The sequence below is a fragment of the Coregonus clupeaformis genome, chromosome 30 (assembly GCF_020615455.1).
Source record: "Coregonus clupeaformis isolate EN_2021a chromosome 30, ASM2061545v1, whole genome shotgun sequence".
NCBI classification, from domain to species: domain Eukaryota; kingdom Metazoa; phylum Chordata; class Actinopteri; order Salmoniformes; family Salmonidae; genus Coregonus; species Coregonus clupeaformis.
The window spans coordinates 1532952-1554073 of NC_059221.1; the positions used below are offsets into that span (position 1 = coordinate 1532952).

At 43.9% G+C, this 21122-nt stretch overlaps 1 protein-coding gene across 3 annotated transcripts in view; it reads left to right on the forward strand.

The window, feature by feature from the left end:
- LOC121545981 (agrin-like) overlaps positions 1-21122 on the forward strand; it is a 405148-nt gene that overhangs the window by 266922 nt on the left and 117104 nt on the right. For all 3 annotated transcript variants that reach the window (XM_045209396.1, XM_045209397.1, XM_045209398.1), the window contains 3 exons: positions 13591-13815; positions 15310-15534; positions 16607-16813. In XM_045209396.1, the coding sequence (XP_045065331.1) occupies positions 13591-13815; positions 15310-15534; positions 16607-16813 (657 nt within the window). The remainder of the gene's footprint in view (positions 1-13590; positions 13816-15309; positions 15535-16606; positions 16814-21122) is intronic.

A 21122-nucleotide genomic window follows, 5' to 3' on the forward strand; every position in this document is an offset into this window, starting at 1 on the left:
TAGAATCGGCTTCCTATTTCGCAACAAAGCCTCCTTCACTCATGCTGCCAAACATGCCCTCGTAAAACTGACTATCCTACCGATCCTTGACTTCGGCGATGTCATTTACAAAATAGCCTCCAACACTCTACTCAGCAAATTGGATGTAGTCTATCACAGTGCCATCCGTTTTGTCTCCAAAGCCCCATACGCTACCCACCACTGTGACCTGTACGCTCTTGTTGGCTGGTCCTCACTACATGTTCGTCGTCAAACCCACTGGCTCCAGGCCATCTATAAATCACTGCTAGGCAAATCCCCGCCTTATCTTAGCTCATTGGTCACCATAGCAGCACCCACCCGTAGTCTGCGCTCCAGCAGGTATATCTCACTGGTCATTCCCAAAGCCAACACCTCCTTTGGCCGCCATTCCTTCCAGTTCTCTGCTGCCAATGACTGGAACGAATCGCAAAAATCTCTGAAGCTGGAGACTCTTATCTCCCTCACTAACTTTAAGCATCAGTTGTCAGAGCACCTTACCGATCACTGCACCTGTACACAGCCCATCTGAAATTAGCCCACCCAACTACCTCATCCCTATATTGTTATTTATTTTGCTCTTTTGCACCCCAGTATCTCTATTTGCACATAATCTCTTGCACATCTAGCATTCCAGTGTTAATACTATTGTAATTATTTTGCACTATAGCCTATTTATTGCCTTACCTCCATAACTTGCTACATTTGCACACACTGTATATATATTTTCTGTTGTATTTTTGACTTTATGTTTTTATCCCATATGTAACTCTGTGTTGTTGTTTTTATCGCACTGCTTTGCTTTATCTTGGCCAGGTCGCAGTTGTAAATGAGAACTTGTTCTCAACTGGCTTACCTGGTTAAATAAAGGTGAAATATTTTTTTTTTTTTTTATTAACCATGTTTTTTTTTAGCTCTTAGTTATGTGGCTAGTCTTTCTGAGGTTAGAGCAATACTGAGATTGATCCCATGTGGTGGTTTAATTGTGCACTGCTATGGGCCTACATCTACAGTAGAAGACCTTTACTCATTTTCCGGTTGGTAACAGAGAATGTGAGCGGAGTTGAGCGGTTGGAAATCCCGCTCATCACTCATGGAGCATGTCCTTGCTCTGCTAAAAACCGCTTCATGCTCACAGAAAAAAAAAAACTCCAGCTCCAAATTAGCTCCATTCATTAAAATCATATTTTTGTGACTACCAATTGGTTTTTAAGTATTGAAACCAAACCTTATGGAAAGTATTTGAATAAACATGACAAGGTGAATGGGATATACATTTGAAAATAATTTGTAAATATAGTTTATGTATTTATTGTCCTATCGTGATGGAACGGTCCCCAACCCTGGACACGGTCCCCATCCCTATACCCTAGACACCCACCTGAGCGACCCATACACTGTGGTGAAAGACCTACTAAAGCAGCACTGCCCCCTCAAGATTCTGAGCCTGCCTGGCAGGGTTGGTCCTACAAAGCCAAAGCCCCCCGATGGGAGAGCATAATATACAAGGAAATTCTCAAAGCTCCTAATGAGAACCTTGACGACCTTGTACCTAGCCGGTGGGGATTCCGGTAGGGTGCCCCCACCCAGGTAATGGCAGTGCTGGTAACACTAGCTGCAGTCACACTCGGACAATCAGAGAGGGGGCATATTATGTTGGCCCTGGTGGCACAAAATAATCAAAGGTCTGACTGCACAGAGATGCTTGGGAAAATGGTCACAACGGGGGACCAGCGTGTGTGTGTTTCAGGGGAAGGGGGTGTATCTGATCTCCATCACCTAGGACTTGTAGGTAGCCAGCCGCGACCGGGAGACCCATGGGGCGGCACACAATTGGCCCAGCATCGTCCAGGGTAGGGGAGGGAATGGTCGGCAGGGATGTAGCTCAGTTGGTAGAGCATGGCGTTTGCAACGCCAGGGTTGTGGGTTCGATTCCCACGGGGGGTATGAAAAATAAAATAATTATGTATGCACTCACTAACTGTAATTCGCTCTGGATAAGAGTGTCTGCTAAATGACTAAAATGTAAAAATGTAAAATGGTTGATCAAATCTCCCGATTTTTGCCAATGTCATGCTTTCTCAAACAGCTGCACCTATTTATGCATTCGTAAATCAAGTCCTTTCTTCAGTTGGGCTCAGGGATGGAACAACTGTTGAGCATCTGAGTTTATGGTTGTTTGTGGGGGGAAAGGGGTTGAGTGTGTGTGAGTGTGTGTGATGTGTGTGTGTGTGTGTGTGTGTGTGTGTGTGTGTGTGTGTGTGTGTGTGTGTGTATGTATTCCACATCTGTTGCTAGGGGGTAATAATGTTAGGGACAATATAGGATGAATCACAGTAAATGTTTGCTAAAATAGTAATTGTTTGCCAAAAATGTAATTTTTGTAAAGTCAATCCTTATTATAGGTAACAATCCTTTGCATATTATTTTTTAATTATGGAAATGAAGATATTTTTTATTTATATACACTACCAGTCAAAAGTTTGGACACACCTACTCATGCAAGTGTTTTTCTTTATTTTTACTATTTTTTACATTGTAGGATAATAGTGAAGACATCAAAACTATGAAATAACACATATGGAATCATGTAGTAACCAAAAAAGTGTTACACAACTCAAAAATATATTTTGTATTTGAGATTCTTCAAATAGCCAACCTTTGCCTTGATGACAGCTTTGCACACTCTTGGCATTCTCACAATCAGCTTCACCTGGAATGCTTTTCCAACAGTCGTGAAGGAGTTCCCACATATGCTGAGCACTTGTTGGCTGCTTTTCCTTCACTCTGCGGTCCGACTCATCCCAAACCATCTCAATTGGTTTGAGGTCGGGGGATTGTGTAGGCCAGGTCATCTGATGCAGCACTCCATCACTCTCCTTCTTGGTCAAATAGCCCTTACACAGCCTGGAGGTGTCCTGTTGAAAAAAAAATTATAGTCCAACTAAGCCCAAACCAGATGGGATATGGTATCGCTGCAGAATGATGTGGTAGCCATGCTGTTTAAGTGTGCCTTGAATTCTAAATAAATCACAGACAGTGTCACCAGCAAAGCACCCCCTCACCATAACACCTTCTCCTCCATGCTTTACGGTGGGAAATAGACATGCAGAGATCATCCGTTCACCCACACCGTGTCTCACAAAGACACGGCGGTTGGAACCAAAAATCTCAAATTTGAATCTCAGATTTCCACCTGTCTAATGTCCATTGCTCGTGTTTCTTGGCCCAAGCAAGTCTCTTCTTATTATTGGTGTTCTTTAGTAGTGGTTTCTTTACAGCAATTCGACCATGAAGGCCTGAATCACACAGTCTCCTCTGAACAGTTGATGTTGATGTGTCGTTACTTGAACTTTGTGAAGCATTTATTTGGGCTGCAATTTCTGAGGCTGGTAACTCTAATGAACTTATCCTCTGCAGCAGAGGTAACTCTGGGTCTTCCATTCCTGTGGCGGTACTCATGAGAGCCAGTTTCATCATAGCGCTTGATGGTTTTTGCGACTGCAGTTGAAGAAACAATCAAAGTCATTGAAATGTTCCGTATTGACTGACCTTCATGTCTTAAAGTAATGATGTACTGTCATTTCTCTTTGCTTATTTGAGCTGTTCTTGCCATAATATGGACTTGGTATTTTACCAAATAGGGCTATCTTCTGTATACCCCCCCTACCTTGTCACAACACAACTGATTGCCTCAAATGCATTAAGAAGGAAATAAATTCCACAAATTAACTCTTAAAAAGGCACACCTGTTAATTGAAATGCATTCCAGGTGACTACCTCATGAAGCTGGTTGAGAGAATGCCAAGAGTGTGCAAAGCTGTCATCAAGGCAAAGGGTGGCTATTTGAAAAATCTAATATAAAATATACTTTGATTTGTTTAACACTTTTTGGGTTACTACATGATTCCATATGTGTTATTTCATAGTTTTGATGTCTTCACTATTATTCTACAATGTAGAACAATTTTTAAAAATAAAGAAAAACCCTGGAATGAGTAGGTGTGTCCAAACTTTTGACTGGTACTGTATATTTTTTAATAGCTGTATATAATGCAAATCGAGGTGAGAGCGCTGGAAATGCTTTTGGACGGGGGTTGTCTGCCGGTCACTGGGATGACAACCCAACTTGGGATGTGGAGGGGTTTTAGCAGGTGGAATAGTGGGGAACAATTGGACGTTTACTTAGTAGCAATGCAAATATCATGGTATAGCTATATGCACACTAAATCACTATGGTACTTTTTAATGGTGAGTTTATAAACATATATTATTATAAATAGATTTGATAACTTGTATCTCATTATGGTAAATGGTGAAATAAATATAGCCATTTATAATTGTAATGGCTTAGCAGATAATAAGAAAAGACTATCAGTTTTTACCTGGCTAAAAGAGAAGGAATATAATATATATTGTTTAGAGGAAACTCATTCAACAACTTTAGATGAAGTTGTGTAGTAAGAGGACTGGGGGGGTGAAATATATTTCTCCCTTGGGCAAATAAATTCAAAATGGGTGATGATATGAATTAACAGTAATTTTGATCTGAATGTGCAAATTGTCCAAACAGATCCTAAAGGTAGATGGATGGTTTTAAATATGTTATTGGACCATAAACAGATATGGCTCATTAACCTTTACGGTCCAAATAATGATGATCCAAGCTTCTTTGAAAATATACATAATAATTTATCAACCCTACAAGCAATACAAGACTATTATTATGGTGGCAGATAATACGGTTTTAAATACCTCTATGGACTATAACGAAAATCACACTACAAACTATCACCCTCATGCACTTAAGGAAATCATGAATGTCATGGATATATTGGAACTAGTGGATATAAGTAGGCTTAAATATCCTGACCTAGTGAGATATAGATGGTGGAGGCTCATTCAAGCTAGTCGTCTTGACTACTTTCTTATGTCATTCTCTCTGGCACCAAAAGTTTAAAAAGTGTTGATAGGGGACAGAATGCGGTCTGACCATCAAATAATTGGCATATACAGTTGAAGTCGGGTGTTTACATACACCTTAGCCAAATACACTGCTCAAAAAAATTAAGGGAACACTAAAATAACACATCCTAGATCTGAATGAATGAAATAATCTTATGAAATACTTTTTTCATTACATAGTTGAATGTGCTAACAACAAAATCACACAAAAATTATCAATGGAAAACAAGTCAAAATGAGGCTCAGTAGTGTGTTTGGCCTCCACGTGCCTGTATGACCTCCCTACAACGCTTGGGCATGCTCCTGATGAGGTGGCGGATGGTCTCCTGAGGGATCTCCTCCCAGACCTGGACTAAAGCATCCGCCAACTCCTGGACAGTCTGTGGTGCAACGTGGCATTGGTGGATGGAGCGAGACATGATGTCCCAGATGTGCTCAATTGGATTCAGGTCTGGGGAACGGGCGGGCCAGTCCATAGCATCAATGCCTTCCTCTTGCAGGAACTGCTGACACACTCCAGCCACATGAGGTCTAGCATTGTCTTGCATTAGGAGGAACCCAGGGCCAACCGCACCAGCATATGGTCTCACAAGGGGTCTGAGGATCTCATCTCGGTACCTAATGGCAGTCAGGCTACCTCTGGCGAGCACATGGAGTGCTGTGCGGCCCCCCAAAGAAATGCCACCCCACACCATGACTGACCCACCGCCAAACCGGTCATGCTGGAGGATGTTGCAGGCAGCAGAACGTTCTCCACGGCATATCCAGACTCTGTCACGTCTGTCACGTGCTCAGTGTGAACCTGCTTTCATCTGTGAAGAGCACAGGGCGCCAGTGGCGAATTTGCCAATCTTGGTGTTCTCTGGCAAATGCCAAACGTCCTGCACGGTGTTGGGCTGTAAGCACAACCCCCCACCTGTGGACGTCGGGCCCTCATACCACCCTCATGGAGTCTGTTTCTGACCATTTGAGCAGACACATGCACATTTGTGGCCTGCTGGAGGTCATTTTGCAGGGCTCTGGCAGTGCTCCTCCTGCTCCTCCTTGCACAAAGGCGGAGGTAGCAGTCCTGCTGCTGGGTTGTTGCCCTCCTACGGCCTCCTCCACGTCTCCTGATGTACTGCCCTGTCTCCTGGTAGCACCTCCATGCTCTGGACACTACGCTGACAGACACAGCAAACCTTCTTGCCACAGCTCACATTGATGTGCCATCCTGGATGAGCTGCACTACCTGAGCCACTTGTGTGGGTTGTAGACTCCGTCTCATGCTACCACTAGAGTGAAAGCACCGCCAGCATTCAAAAGTGACCAAAACATCACCCAGGAAGCATAGGAACTGAGAAGTGGTCTGTGGTCACCACCTGCAAAACCAGTCCTTTATTGGGGGTGTCTTGCTAATTGCCTATAATTTCCACCTGTTGTTTATTCCATTTGCACAACAGCATGTGAAATGTATTGTCAATCAGTGTTGCTTCCTAAGTGGACAGTTTGATTTCACAGAAGTGTGATTGACTTGGAGTTACATTGTGTTGTTTAAGTGTTCCCTTTATTTTTTTGAGCAGTGTACATTTAAACTCAGTTTTTCACAATTCCTGACATTTAATCCTAGTAAAAATTCCCTGTCTTAGGTCAGTTAGGATCACCACTTTATTTTAAGAATGTGAAATGTCAGAATAATAGTAGAGAGTGATTTATTTCAGCTTTTATTTATTTCATCACATTCCCAGTGGGTCAGAAGTTTACATACAATCAATTAGTATTTGGTAGCATTGCCTTTAAATTGTTTAACTTGGGTCAAAAATTTTGAGTAGCCTTCCACAAGCTTCCCACAATAAGTTGGGTGAATTTTGGCCCATTCCTCCTGACAGAGCTGGTGTAACTGAGTCAGGTTTGTAGGCCTCCTTGCTCGCACATGCTTTTTCAGTTCTGCCCACACATTTTCTATAGGATTGAGGTCAGAGCTTTGTGATGGCCACTCCAATACCTTGACTTTGTTGTCCTTTAGCCATTTTGCCACAACTTTGGAAGTTTGCTTGTCCATTTGAAGACCCATTTGCGACCAAGCTTTAACTTCCTGACTGATGTCTTGAGATGTTGCTTCAATATATCCATATCATTTTCCTTCCTCATGATACCATCTATTTTGTGAAGTGCACCAGTCCCTCCTGCAGCAAAGCACACCCACAGCATGATGCTGCCACCCTGTGCTTCACGGTTGGGATGGTGTTCTTCTGCTTGCAAGCCCCCCTTTTTTCCTCCAAACATAACAATGGTCATTATGGCCAAACAGTTCTATTTTTGTTTAATCAGATCAGAGGACATTTCTCCAAAAAGTACGATCTTTGTCCCCATGTGCAGTTGAAATCGTAGTCTGGCTTTTTTATGGCGGTTTTGGAGCAGTGGCTTCTTCCTTGCTGAGCGGCCTTTCAGGTTATGTCGATATAGGACTCGTTTTACTGTGGATATAGATACTTTTGTACCTGTTTCCTCCAGCATCTTCACAAGGTCCTTTGCTGTTGTTCTGGGATTGATTTGCACTTTTCGCACCAAACTACGTTAATCTTTAGGAGACAGAACGCGTCTCCTTCCTGAGCGGTATGATGGCTGCGTGGTCCCATGGTGTTTATACTTGCGTACTATTGTTTGTACAGATGAACGTGGTACCTTCAGGCGTTTGGAAATTGCTCCCAAGGATGAACCAGACTTGTGGAGGTATACAATTGTTTTTCTGAGGTCTTGGCTGATTTCTTTTGATTTTCCCATGATGTCAAGCAAGAGGCACTGAGTTTGAAGGTAGGCCTTGAAATACATCCACAGGGACACCTCCAATTGATTCAAATGATGTCAATTAGCCTATCAGAAGCTTCTAATGCCATGAAATCATTTTCTGGAATTTTCCAAGCTGTTCAAAGGCACAGTCAACTTAGTGTATGTAAACTTCTGACCCACTGGAATTGTGATACAGTGAATTATAAGTGAAATAATCTGTCTGTAAACAATTGTTGGAAAAATTACTTGTGTCATGCACAAAGTAGATGTCCTAACCGACTAGCCCAAACTATAGTTTGTTAAGAAAAAATGTGTGGAGTGGTTGAAAACGAGTTCTAATGACTCCAACCTAAGTGTTTGTAAACTTCCGACTTCAACTATATATTACTCTTACAGAATTTCCACATGGGCGAGGATATTGGACATTTAATCAAAGCGTATTGGATGATAACTTGTTTTTAACTAGGACAGAATAATTTGTAAATGACTTTTTCCGACATAACACAGTGGGGAGAACAAGTATTTGATACACTGCCAATTTTGCAGGTTTTCCTACTTACAAAGCATGTAGAGGTCTGTAATATTTATCATAGGTACACTTCAACTGTGAGAGACGGAATCTAAAACAAAATTCCAGAAAATCACATTGTATGATTTTTAAGTAATTAATTTGCATTTTATTGCATGACATAAGTATTTGATCACCTACCAACCAGTAAGAATTCCGGCTCTCACAGACCTGTTAGTTTTTCTTTAAGAAGCCCTCCTGTTCTCCACTCATTACCTACATTAACTGCACCTGTTTGAACTCATTACCTGTATAAAAGAGACCTGTCCACACACTCAATCAAACAGACTCCAACCTCTCCACAATGGCCTAGACCAGAGAGCTGTGTAAGGACATCAGGGATAAAATTGTAGACCTGCACAAGGCTGGGATGGGCTACAGGACAATAGGCAAGCAGCTTGGTGAGAAGGCAACAACTGTTGGCGCAATTATTAGAAAATGGAAGAAGTTCAAGATGACGGTCAATCACCCTCGGTCTGGCGCTCCATGCAAGATCTCACCTCGTGGGGCATCAATGATCATGAGGAAGGTGAGGGATCAGCCCAGAACTACACGGCAGGACCTGGTCAATGACCTGAAGAGAGCTGGGACCACAGTCTTAAAGAAAACCATTAGTAACACACTACGCCGTCATGGATTAAAATCCTGTAGCGCACGCAAGGTCCCCCTGCTCAAGCCAGCGCATGTCCAGGCCCGTCTGAAGTTTGCCAATGACCATCTGGATGATCCAGAGGAGGAATGGGAGAAGGTCATGTGGTCTGATGAGACAAAAATAGAGCTTTTTGGTCTAAACTCCACTCGCCATGTTTGGAGGAAGAAGAAGGATGAGTACAACCCCAAAAACACCATCCCAACCGTGAAGCATGGATGTGGAAACATCATTCTTTGGGGATGCTTTTCTGCAAAGGGGACAGGACGACTGCACCGTATTGAGGGGACGATGGATGGGGCCATGTATCGCGAGATCTTGGCCAACAACCTCCTTCCCTCAGTAAGAGCATTGAAGATGGGTCGTGGCTGGGTCTTCCAGCATGACAACGTCTCGAAACACACAGCCAGGGCAACTAAGGAGTGGCTCCGTAAGAAGCATCTCAAGGTCCTGGAGTGGCCTAGCCAGTCTCCAGACCTGAACCCAATAGAAAATCTTTGGAGGGAGCTGAAAGTCCGTATTGCCCAGCGACAGCCCCGAAACCTGAAGGATCTGGAGAAGGTATGTATGGAGGAGTTGGCCAAAATCCCTGCTGCAGTGTGTGCAAACCTGGTCAAGACCTACAGGAAACGTATGATCTCTGTAATTGCCAGCAAAGGTTTCTGTACCAAATATTAAGTTCTGCTTTTCTGATGTATCAAATACTTATGTCATGCAATAAAATGCAAATTAATTACTTAAAAATCATACAATGTGATTTCCTGGATTTTTGTTTTAGATTCCGTCTCTCACAGTTGAAGTGTACCTATGATAGAAATGACAGACCTCTACATGCTTTGTAAGTAGGAAAACCTGCAAAATCGGCAGTGTATCAAATACTTGTTCTCCCCACTGTAGGTACAGCAGATCCCCTTATTGTATTGGACACTTTTAAATGTGCCTTTAGAGGCCATGCAATTCAGTACACATCTCTAAAACAAAATCAATAGAGGTCAAAAGAGTCCATATTAACAAAGGAAATGGAAGGACTAACAGTACAGATATATTACAATTAAAACTGTACCATAGAGGCTCAGAATAAGTTAGAGGAAAAACAAAAAGAAATGGAGGAACTAATTCAAGAAAGATCAAGTGTAATATATTATAAAAATAAAGCAAATTGGATGGAATATGGGGAAGAATACACCAAATTATTTTTTTATCTTTAACATAGAAATGCTACCAAAAATAATTGACTGAAACTTGTTACAAATGACAGTCACCCATTATTCACCAAAATATATTTTGAAAGAGGAAGTAAAGTACTTTAAGCATATATATTCGTTTCAGTCTCCTCCATCTCCACTAACTGAAGCTAATTGTATGGATTTTTCCTATTAATAATGTAAAATGAACAGCTGTACAGAAAGACTCATGTGAAGACCAAATTACAGAGGAAGAACTTCTTGATGCAATTAAAGCATTTACGTCCAGGAAGTCTCCAGGGCTGGATGGCATACCAGTGGAGGTATACCAAACCTTTTTGGATATACTCAGAGGACCGCTATTAGCATGTTTTAACCACTCCTATATAAATGGTAGATTATGAGACACTCAACAAGAAGATCTGATTTCATTATTACTGAAACAGGATCCAGGTGGGAAATATAAATATTCAGTCCATTTAAAAAATTGGATGCGTCTGTTGTGATGCAAAACTTCTAGCAAAAATGCATAGCACATAGAATTAAAAAGGTATTGTCGGATAATATTCATCCTAATCAGACATGTTTTTTACATGGACAATATATTGGAGATAATATAAGTACTGGAAACAATAGAACACTATGCAATCTGGGAAACCAGGCCTGGTATTCATAGCTGACTTTGAAAAGGCTTTTGATAAAGTTCGACTGGAGTTTATATATAAATGCCTGGAATATTTCAATTTTGGAGAATCTCTTATAAAATGGGTAATTAAAAATATATATATACAGTTAGGGAAAAAAGTATTTGATCCCCTGCTGGTTTTGTACGTTTGCCCACTGACAAAGAAATGATCAGTCTATAATTTTAATGGTAGGTTTATTTGAACAGTGAGAGACAGAATAACAACAACAAAAATCCAGAAAAATGCAAGTCAAAAATGTTATAAATTGATTTGCATTTTAATGAGGGAAATAAGTATTTGACCCCTCTGCAGAACATGACTTACTACTTGGTGGCAAAACCCTTGTTGGCAATCACAGAGGTCAGACGTTTCTTGTAGTTGGCCACCAGGTTTGCACACATCTTAGGAGGGATTTTGTCCCACTCCTCTTTGCAGATCTTCTCCAAGTCATTAAGGTTTCGAGGCTGACGTTTGGCAACTCGAACCTTCAACTCCCTCCACATATTTTCTATGGGATTAAGGTCTGGAGACTGGCTAGGCCACTCCAGGACCTTAATGTGCTTCTTCTTGAGCCACTCCTTTGTTGCCTTGGCCGTGTGTTTTGGGTCATTGTCATGCTGGAATACCCATCCACGACCCATTTTCAATGCCCTGGCTGAAGGAAGGAGGTTCTCACCCAAGATTTGACGGTACATGGCCCCGTCCATCGTCCCTTTGATGCAGTGAAGTTGTCCTGTCCCCTTAGCAGAAAAACACCCCCAAAGCATAATGTTTCCACCTCCATGTTTGACGGTGGGGATGGTGTTCTTGAGGTCATAGGCAGCATTCCTCCTCCTCCAAAACGGCGAGTTGCGTTGATGCCAAAGAGCTCGATTTTGGTCTCATCTGACCATAACTCTTTCACCCAGTTCTCCTCTGAATCATTCAGATGTTCATTGGCAAACTTCAGATGGGCATGTATATGTGCTTTCTTGAGCATGGGGACCTTGTGGGCGCTGCAGGATTTCAGTCCTTCACGGCGTAGTGAGTTACCAATTGTTTTCTTGGTGACTATGGTCCCAGCTGCCTTGAGATCATTGACAAGATCCTCCCGTGTAGTTCTGGGCTGATTCCTCACCACTCTCATGATCATTCCAACTCCACGATGTGAGATCTTGCATGGAGCCTCAGGCCGAGGGAGATTGACAGTTCTTTTGTATTTCTTCCATTTGCGAATAATCGCACCAACTGTTGTCACCTTCTCACCAAGCTGCTTGGCGATGGTCTTGTAGCCCATTCCAGCCTTGTGTAGGTCTACAATCTTGTCCCTGACATCCTTGGAGAGCTCTTTTGTCTTGGCCATGGTGGAGAGTTTGGAATCTGATTGATTGATTGCTTCTGTGGACAGGTGTCTTTTATACAGGTAACAAACTGAGATTAGGAGCACTCCCTTTAAGAGTGTGCTCCTAATCTCAGCTCGTTACCTGTATAAAAGATACCTGGGTGCCAGAAATCTTTCTGATTGAGAGGGGGTCAAATACTTATTTCCCTCATTAAAATGCAAATCAATTTATAACATTTTTTACATGCGTTTTTCTTGATTTTTTTTGTTGTTATTCTGTCTCTCACTGTTCAAATAAACCTACCATTAAAATTATAGACTGATAATTTATTGGTCAGTGGGCAAATGTACAAAATCAGCAGGGGATCAAATACTTTTATCCGTCACTATATATATATATATATATATATATATATATACCGTATATAGGTAGGCTTAAAGGTTTTTAGGCAAAATAATTGGTAATAATTGTCACCAGTTGGCCAGCTCCATTTGCAGTATCACATCGAAATCGAACTGAAACAGACACATTCGTTAGCAACACCACTCCGCCGTGTCTTGAACCAATTTGACGAGAGAGGTAGAAAGAGAAAGAAATCTGTCAAGATGTGAGGATGAGTGAGGGATATGTGTGAGACTTTGATCCGATGGCACAGAAAAAAAGCACTCTGCTTCTCTCTCCCAGATCCTAGACTCTCATTAAGGCGACGAGTCTACCACCAAGATCCACCGAAAGAAGTGGAGCACAGTCTTCTGAGACAAACATGGCCTGAAGTAGAGGAATAAGACTTTCTTGAATTGGAGGGGAGGGATAAAACAAGAAAGGGTACGCTGAAGGTTCGTGGAATAATATATCGTAGCATCCGTCCCCGAAATGAAATTCATAGACAAAGCGTTGCAACAAAAGGGGGATATTGGACACGGATAAACATTATTCCAAAAGTGGCAGTGCATACGAAATGAGAGTCTCGTCAAGTGTTCCTGCATAACCCACACACAACACTCCCCCCACCCTAAAGCACACACACATACACACATACACACACACACACACACACACACACACACACACACACACACACACACACACACACACACATGTTTTGTTCTATCCTCGTGGGGACCTTAAAATTAACTTCCATTCAAAATCCTATTTTCCCTTAACCCGCAAACCTAACCATAAACCTAACCTTAACCCGCAACCCGCAACCCTAAACCAAACCCTAAACCTAACTCATAACCCTAATTGTAACCCTAAAGCAAACCCCTAAGCTTAAAATAGCCTTTTTCCTCATGGGACATGAGAAATGTCCCCACGAGGGAGAGTTTTCCTTGTTTTACTAACCTTGTGGGGACTTTTCCCACACACACACACACACACACACACACACAAACCCTAATACCTACCTCTGTCTTCTCCCTCCCTGCAGTCCTGAAGGACCCTTGCAGCGAGGTGACCTGCAGCTATGGCAGCACCTGCATCCAGTCATCAGACGCCTTGTCGGCCAAGTGCATGTGCCCGCTGAGCTGTGACGGCAAGCCCGAGCAGGTGGTGTGTGGCACTGACGGCCAAGACTACCGCAACGAGTGCGAGCTCTACAAGCAAGCCTGCCACACCCAGAAGAACTTCCGCCTGCAGCACCAGGGATACTGCAGTGAGTCCCCTCATATACTTCTCCTCTACCCTCCCTCTCCCTCCTTTCTTTTGTTCTTTTTTATTTATTTTATTTTTATTTTTATTTCGCTCTCTCTTTACATCCATCTGGAGTTTCATTGTCTTCTGTCTCTCTGACATCATTTTACTAGTTTTCAAATTCATAGCTTTTTTTTCTTATTGCAAACTCTTCCCGCATTGTGGATTATTCACTGTTGACAAACAAAGCCACTTGTTTTTAGAGCTGGCCAGTTCGAGACTGTTGTTTTGTCTCACCTGCTGTTTGTTTTGTTTGTTTTCTCCTGTGGACGTCTGACTTTGAGAAATTTGCGCTGAGGGAAAGAGCCAGATAGAGCTAACCAGACAAACTAACGTCCCAAAAGTGAGGAGACCCTGAGAGGCTACAAAATGGAAGGGAGATGGATTCTCAGGCCCCCAGAGGACGGCTCTAATATATATCTAACCCAAGCCGGTGAGACCAGGCTCCATGTTGCCTTACCCCCAGGGGGAGGCCTGGGTTCTCAGGAGAGCTGGCCCGGCGGGCCCCTAAATCTTCCTGAGCGATTCTGTCCAAGCTTTGGCTGTCTCAACTGGCTTGCCAGCGCCAGACAAATGGTGATGATTTATATATACAGCTGGGGCTAGGCTAGCCAGCGCCTCCACTGTCTGTCTGTATGTCTAATTACCTCATCAGGGGCGGGTGGGGGGCTCGACTGCAGAGTGCAGGAATTCTGGAAGCCGTTCTGGTGTGTTAATGGGAGGTAATGGTTTTTGCAAATGGGATAATAGCTGGACTTGTGTTGCATCATTGCTTTTCTGGCGTCAGGTGTTTTTGCATTACGATAGAGTTGGGACCGGTCCCACGCTTTATATCCTCCTGTGTTAGCGATTCCATTGTGATAATATACACAATCCCTACAATCCCTGACCTTGGCGCTGTGTTGCTGCCGTTGGCTCTGTTGTTGTCCTGCCTGCCCAGCCCGGGCTGTGGAAGCCAAGCTACCGTTGTCGCTTTTGTGTTCCTGTTGTCGCTCTTTGTTTCTCGAGCCAGGGTCTTTTCTCTCCCTTTCTCTCTCTCTCTCTCTCTCTCTCTCTGCCCGTTTGGTCTCATCCTCCTCTGTGATGTTTCGAATGACTTGCTCACAGCTTGGCAGTGTTTGAATGCGGCGCAGAGGTACATAAATACTTTGTGTCCCCTTGCTCTATAGAAGACAGTGTAGAGAGCTGAGACGAAGCTGGAGCTGCGAGCAGCTCCTATTTCAATAAGCATCTCCCCAGTTCCATTATGATTACAGCTGATATGGCCACCAGCGCCAGCCGCCAGCCTGTCGTCCTCTTAGATCCATGGGCTTCTTGGCTTTCCACTCTGCCTTTCCAGGGCAACCCGTGTTGATAGCAGGCCTATCTCTGGCATATCCCTGGTGATGGATAACCATGTCCTACCACTAACCTCTCTCTCTCTCTCGCTCTCTTTCTCTCTCTCCCCTGTTTATAGACCCCTGCAAAGACAGCGAGAACAGTCTGAACGTGGCGTGCCGGGTGGAGCCACGTACCCGCCAGCCCCTGACCTTTGCCCCGCCAGAGTCCTGCCCACCCGTCAATGAGCCACTGTGTGCCAGCGACGGCCAGACGTACGGGAGCGAGTGCCATATGACGAGGACGGGCATGCAAAAGGGCATTGAACTCAGGAAGATCCACCCGGGCCGCTGCAAGAAACAAGGTGAGCCGGCACGTTCATGCACGCACACACGCACTGCACTGCCTTGACCGATAGATAACTTACCATGTCCTTTACGGGCTGTGTTGTGTTACATGCATGACACCAGATGGTTTGCTTGATAAGAGCTCGCAAAGGCTTATCTGGGCTATCTGCACTGTCAGGTTCACTGCACTGTCAGGTTTACAGTAGATGATACCGATCTGAAGAAATCCAATGTTCCTGTTGTGTGATAGGGGCTTCAGTAGGCCACCACCACTGTGTCTGTAGCTTTTCTACTCTCACCTCATCTCCACACATCTGAGACTCCCCATAGAGTTAAAGACAGAGGCTCTTGGTGTGATGCACTCTACTACAGACAATTGTGGTTTTGCGCTCTCAAATAATGATCCCTTTCTGCTCTGCAACACACAACTCTCTTTTGTTAGCAATATCTTGTAGTCAAGTTTGAGTAGAGATAAAGGCCGCTAATATGTGGATACATATGGGACTTCAACTTCTCAGTAGAAGCCTTAGTACTGTGTGTGCTTGTGAGTTGATTTAGTTCTGGATCGAGTTAACAGGAACCCATTCTCTATCTGCCTTTTACTGAAGTGAAATAGATAGGCATAATACTTTTTTGTTTTCTCACTTTTTTAAAATATCAACGATTTCATTTGAAATGCAGATCTATGAAATCAGGTTCTTTATTTGCGAACGGTGGTTCATCTTGTACAATTACATCATACAGTACGTCCCTCTAATGTTCTACACCCAGATAAGGCAGCTCCGTAATTAAGTTGCAGCATAGCATGACCACTTTACAGGAAAGAGAAAGGAATGGTTCCAAATTGAATTACTGTACAAATTTGATCCAGTGATAGAGAACATAATGAATTTGAAGCTCTGAACATGCCTCAACGTTCTCGAGAGAACGTTTTATAGATGATTGCCTCGATTCGTCGACTGATTTGCTGCGTCACATGTGAAGTCACATTTTATTTCAAATCCATTATCACAATGTCTCAACACACTTTACAGAGGAAAATTAAACATTAAAAACAAGAAAAAACAATGTCCCTCGTCCATTTTGCAGAGGTGTGCAAGGAGGAGTGCAGATTCAATGGTGTGTGCCAGGTGGAGCATCTAGGCGTGCGCTGCTCCTGCGAGCCTATCCAGTGCGACGGGACCTACAAGCCACTGTGCGGCAAAGACGGACGCACCTACGTCAACGACTGTGAGCGCCGGCGGGCCGAGTGCCTGGCCAAAGCCCACATCCCCGTCAAGCAGCAAGGCCCGTGTGGTGAGTCAGGTCCACTAGGAGGGGGGGAAAGGGGAGAAGCCTCTGGTCTTTCTCTCTCTGTCTCCCTCTGGTTGGCTCCTCCTCTCACAGTTTCTGAAACGTCCTCCTGTCCCGTGTAAGTACTGTATGTGTGTTTGTTCTGTCTGTCTCTTGACTTGTCAGTAGTCTGTGGTGGGAGGGGAGGGGAAAAAGCGAAGAGACAGGAAGTTACCGTGACCACCACGTTTCCCTTCACCCCCCATCTACCTCATGCCCGTCACGCTCCGCCATCACGTGACACATGAAACACAACAGCCTTCATGTTTCATTCATGTCCTCCTACCTTCCCGGTAGTGCCAGTCTTCCACTGCAATGGTTTCTCGCTCTCTCTCTGCACAACACAACTCAAAGTTGTGTCTTGCCTGTCTGTCTCCATCTGTCTCTCTTTTGTCTGTGTGGCTTCCTTTTTAAACAGGTATTCTTTCTATTTCAGTGTGTCTGTCTGTCTTTGTCCATGTGATATCTGCCGCAGTTCGGGACACACCCCTCACTTCAGCAGGGGAGAGTTCAACCTTTGACCTCTGGTGGACACTGACCACTTGGGGGGTCAGAGACTCTCCTCCAATTGGACTAAACAGGGTGGTTGTCTTCCTCCTCTTTCTCTTCTTCTCTCTCTCTCTCTCTAGTACGTTCTCTCTCCCAACACTCCAAGCTGTCGCTCTTGTCTCTCCTCTGTGCACCCTCCTTGCAGCCCTACTGCGTCTGCGGGGGGAAGAAAGCGTCCGTCCATGAGGTTGGGGAGCTCCTCTTCTTCCCAGTGCTGTGCTGTGTTGTTTTGTCGTGTCAACCCCTTTCCCATTCCCCAACCCCCATTTCCCTCAACCCTCAGCCTATGATGGTACCCTCCTACCTTAGCATGGCAGACCGCATGTAGACCCTCCCCCCCTGCCCTATGCACTGACTTTAGCTATGCCCAGTGCCCACAAGTGCCTGCTGACAAGGTCTCTCAACCTAATATAATCTAAGGGGCGTTTGTAGATTTAGAATTAGAGCAGCCGTGGGCAAACTATACCCCTGTGAAGGCCATCTGGCACAGATGCAGGCTTTTGCTCCTGTCAAACAGTAACACACCCGATTCAGCAAATCAAAGCCTTGATCGAAGACTATGATGAGTCGATTTTGTAGAATCGTACCCTGTCATCGTACCCTGCTTGGCCGGAGTAAAAACCTGCACCCACACTGGCTCTCACAGGGTATAGATAGCCTACCCCTGATGTAGAGTGTCTGTCCTCGATAGACAAGCTAAACGCGGGACCACAGTCGTTCTGTAGCAAAACTCCTCGCTAGTTCTCCTCAGACAGATATCTCTATCTCATCTCACGGCGGTTGGTTATCTGAATACTAAGTTGTGCTCATCTCGGGGAGGTGACGTTGAAGCATGGCTCCACAGTTTCATGGTGCAACTCATTAGCTTTGTTTTTTTCTCATCTCTTCCCCCGTCTTTTTGCCACGCATAAATTAACATGTGAAATGTCTGCGGTGCTTATGTAAAAAAAATAAAAAAAATAATCATTATTTCTGACAAAGTAAATGGTCGCCATCCTTTTCGGCTGATTTTAGCCGGTGGCAAGTTACAGTACGTTTTTTAATGCATTTTTTTGGCATATTTGCTTGAGCCCCCCCCCCCCACCCCCACCCCTTTCAGATTTAATTAAACATCAAAAGGAGAGGAGTGAGGTGCCGAGGCTGTTGGTTTAGTGTGGGGGGAGTGTGTGTGTGTGAGAGGGCGTGTGTGTGCATGTTTGTGTATGTTTGGTTTTGTGTGTGCAGGCTTGTGTGCATTAATTTTGTTTGGTTGTGTGTGTGCAGCTGTTTGTATGTGACAGTGTGTGTGTCTGTGTCTAAATCACGAAGTGCTCAATAGAACAATCAGAGGACAGTTACAGCCGTGCCATGCGGCATGCAGCCTTGGACACACTATCTCTCATCACTGTGGCCGTGGCAGCCATTGTCTCACACCGTACTTCCATCCTAACCACAACATACACACACACACACACACACACACACACACACACACACACACACACACACACACACACACACACACACACACCACAAAGGAGCTTGTGTCATCCTAACTGGGCCAAACCACATGCCACCTCTGGGAAACCACAGTCCCCTGCTAACTTCAATGGCACATTCCAAAACATACTTAAAAGCACATACTGTACATCAGAACTTTATAGTGATTGCAAGCAGAAGAACACACACACACACACTACTGCAGAAGAGAGGATCAATGCTGTCCTTTTTCATCTATAGTCCTCCCATCCAGCTGCTGTTCTGGCATTCCTGGTGTGTGTACAGTCTTCTACATGCACCCCAATAAGCCCGTAGTGGTTCAGCCTCCATCGTCTGCCACCTGGCACTGGCCAGCCTTTTATCACTTCCGGAAAGCTCTAAGAATGTCGACCGTGGGATGGATAGAGAGCGAAAGACTGGGATGATGGGGTGCCATGGCTGTCACTAGCCCCCACCCACACACACTGCTCTCTTATTGGGCGTGAGACGGTGCTAGTGTATCGATCAGTCACGCCACAAGCCGTCAGGAGGGTTGAAAATCCTTTCCACTTATGACACCAAATCGTGAGTATGGTGACAATCCCCCTAATGTGACTGTCATCCTCCCTTTCACTCTCTGCATCCCTCAAGGGCCACTTGTCCCCTATGGGGGGCCACAAACGTCCCTAATCATACGGACACAACCAATGTTCCCTCTAAGCCCACGGAGAGAAGCACAAGATTGAACTTCACTTAACTTTGTAGAGTTTTCCCTGTTAGTTAACACTATCAACGTTTCCCTTTACTGTGGCAATTGTGATCGAATCAACGCAATACTTGCCACTTTCAATACAACATACCGAAACAAAACAAACTATGCAAGAGATTTTGTTGTAGGCAGAACAAATCTGAGTATGCGCAAGATTCAGCCCATACTCTACACAGACCAGTGCGGCATAATTATTATTATTATAACCAATCAGAGCTGCAGTAGGCCTATATGCAAATAGACCATTGCCATATATGGAACTGTGCCATTTACTTTGAACTGGACTGTGTTTACAGCTATGGTCATGAGTAGATGCATGTAGCCAAGTGCACATTTTGTTAATATCCTTTGCTAGTTAGTGAGTTATTAACCCAGTTATATATCATTTGTAGTCAGCAATAGGGGAGTGATTGCTTCCTACAAGAGCACAAAACGTGTACGTTTCTAGACGTAAAGGGGCAGTGTGGTATTTTGAGACAGGCTTGAATAAGTTAAGTAGCCAATAGGCAGAGGGTAGCATCATTTGTCTGATTCTCTGTAATAATGGTATGGGAATAATAATGCATTTTATTTTGTGGTTTCTTGCATCAAACAACCCAACAACATTTTCAGTCCCCTCCTTGTTTGAAGGACAAGTGGATAAACAGGTTAATGTCAAACCATGATTTTATTTTTATTTTTAAGTCTCATGGAATGTATGCCTACGTTGAACATCACACATTGGCTGCTACTGTAGGCTGAATGATAGAACAGCTATTTCCATGTTAAAATGTTATGGGATGCATTTTCTCCATTGTTTTTGATGGTAGGCCACTCTGGTAGGCCTACATTATGACCAAATAGCCACAGTAGCCTACTTGACCACTGTTACAACTGTAACTTAAAGCGGGTACAGTCTCAGTGTTCACAGTAAACGTGCGCTGGAAGTTGCACAGAATGTTCACAACGTTCAAGTTTGTGCTCAGCAGACCTGAAATTTGCTCAGTGCCGTAAAAAATTAGAGGGAACATTGGACACAACCATCTTACAAGCTGAAAAGCACAACACTGCCCTATTTGATTTATAAGAAACACAAAAAAAAATTATACACGCATGACTGTAAGTTGCTTTGGATAAAAGCGTCTGCTAAATGGCATATTATTATTATTATATTATATTATATTATAAGCTCATATGGTCTTCCACAGGAATGTGTTCGAGGTCAGTCTCTCATGGGATAGCCACTTTAAAGATGAATGGCGGTGGATTGTGAGTGGCCAATTCATAGAATTCCCCAGATGCTCAGATGAAAAAAGTCCAAGAGGCTTAAGATGTCTTAAGCGGATCACAGACAGACAGACAGACAGGCACACAGACAGACACACAGACAGACAGTGAAGTACTTAGTTAGATCGTTAGATCATTGGTTTGAATGCCATTTGAGAGCGGTGCAAGATTGGCTCATTGTTTGTGTGTGTGTGTGCATGCATGCATATATGTGTGTGTGTGTGTGCACAC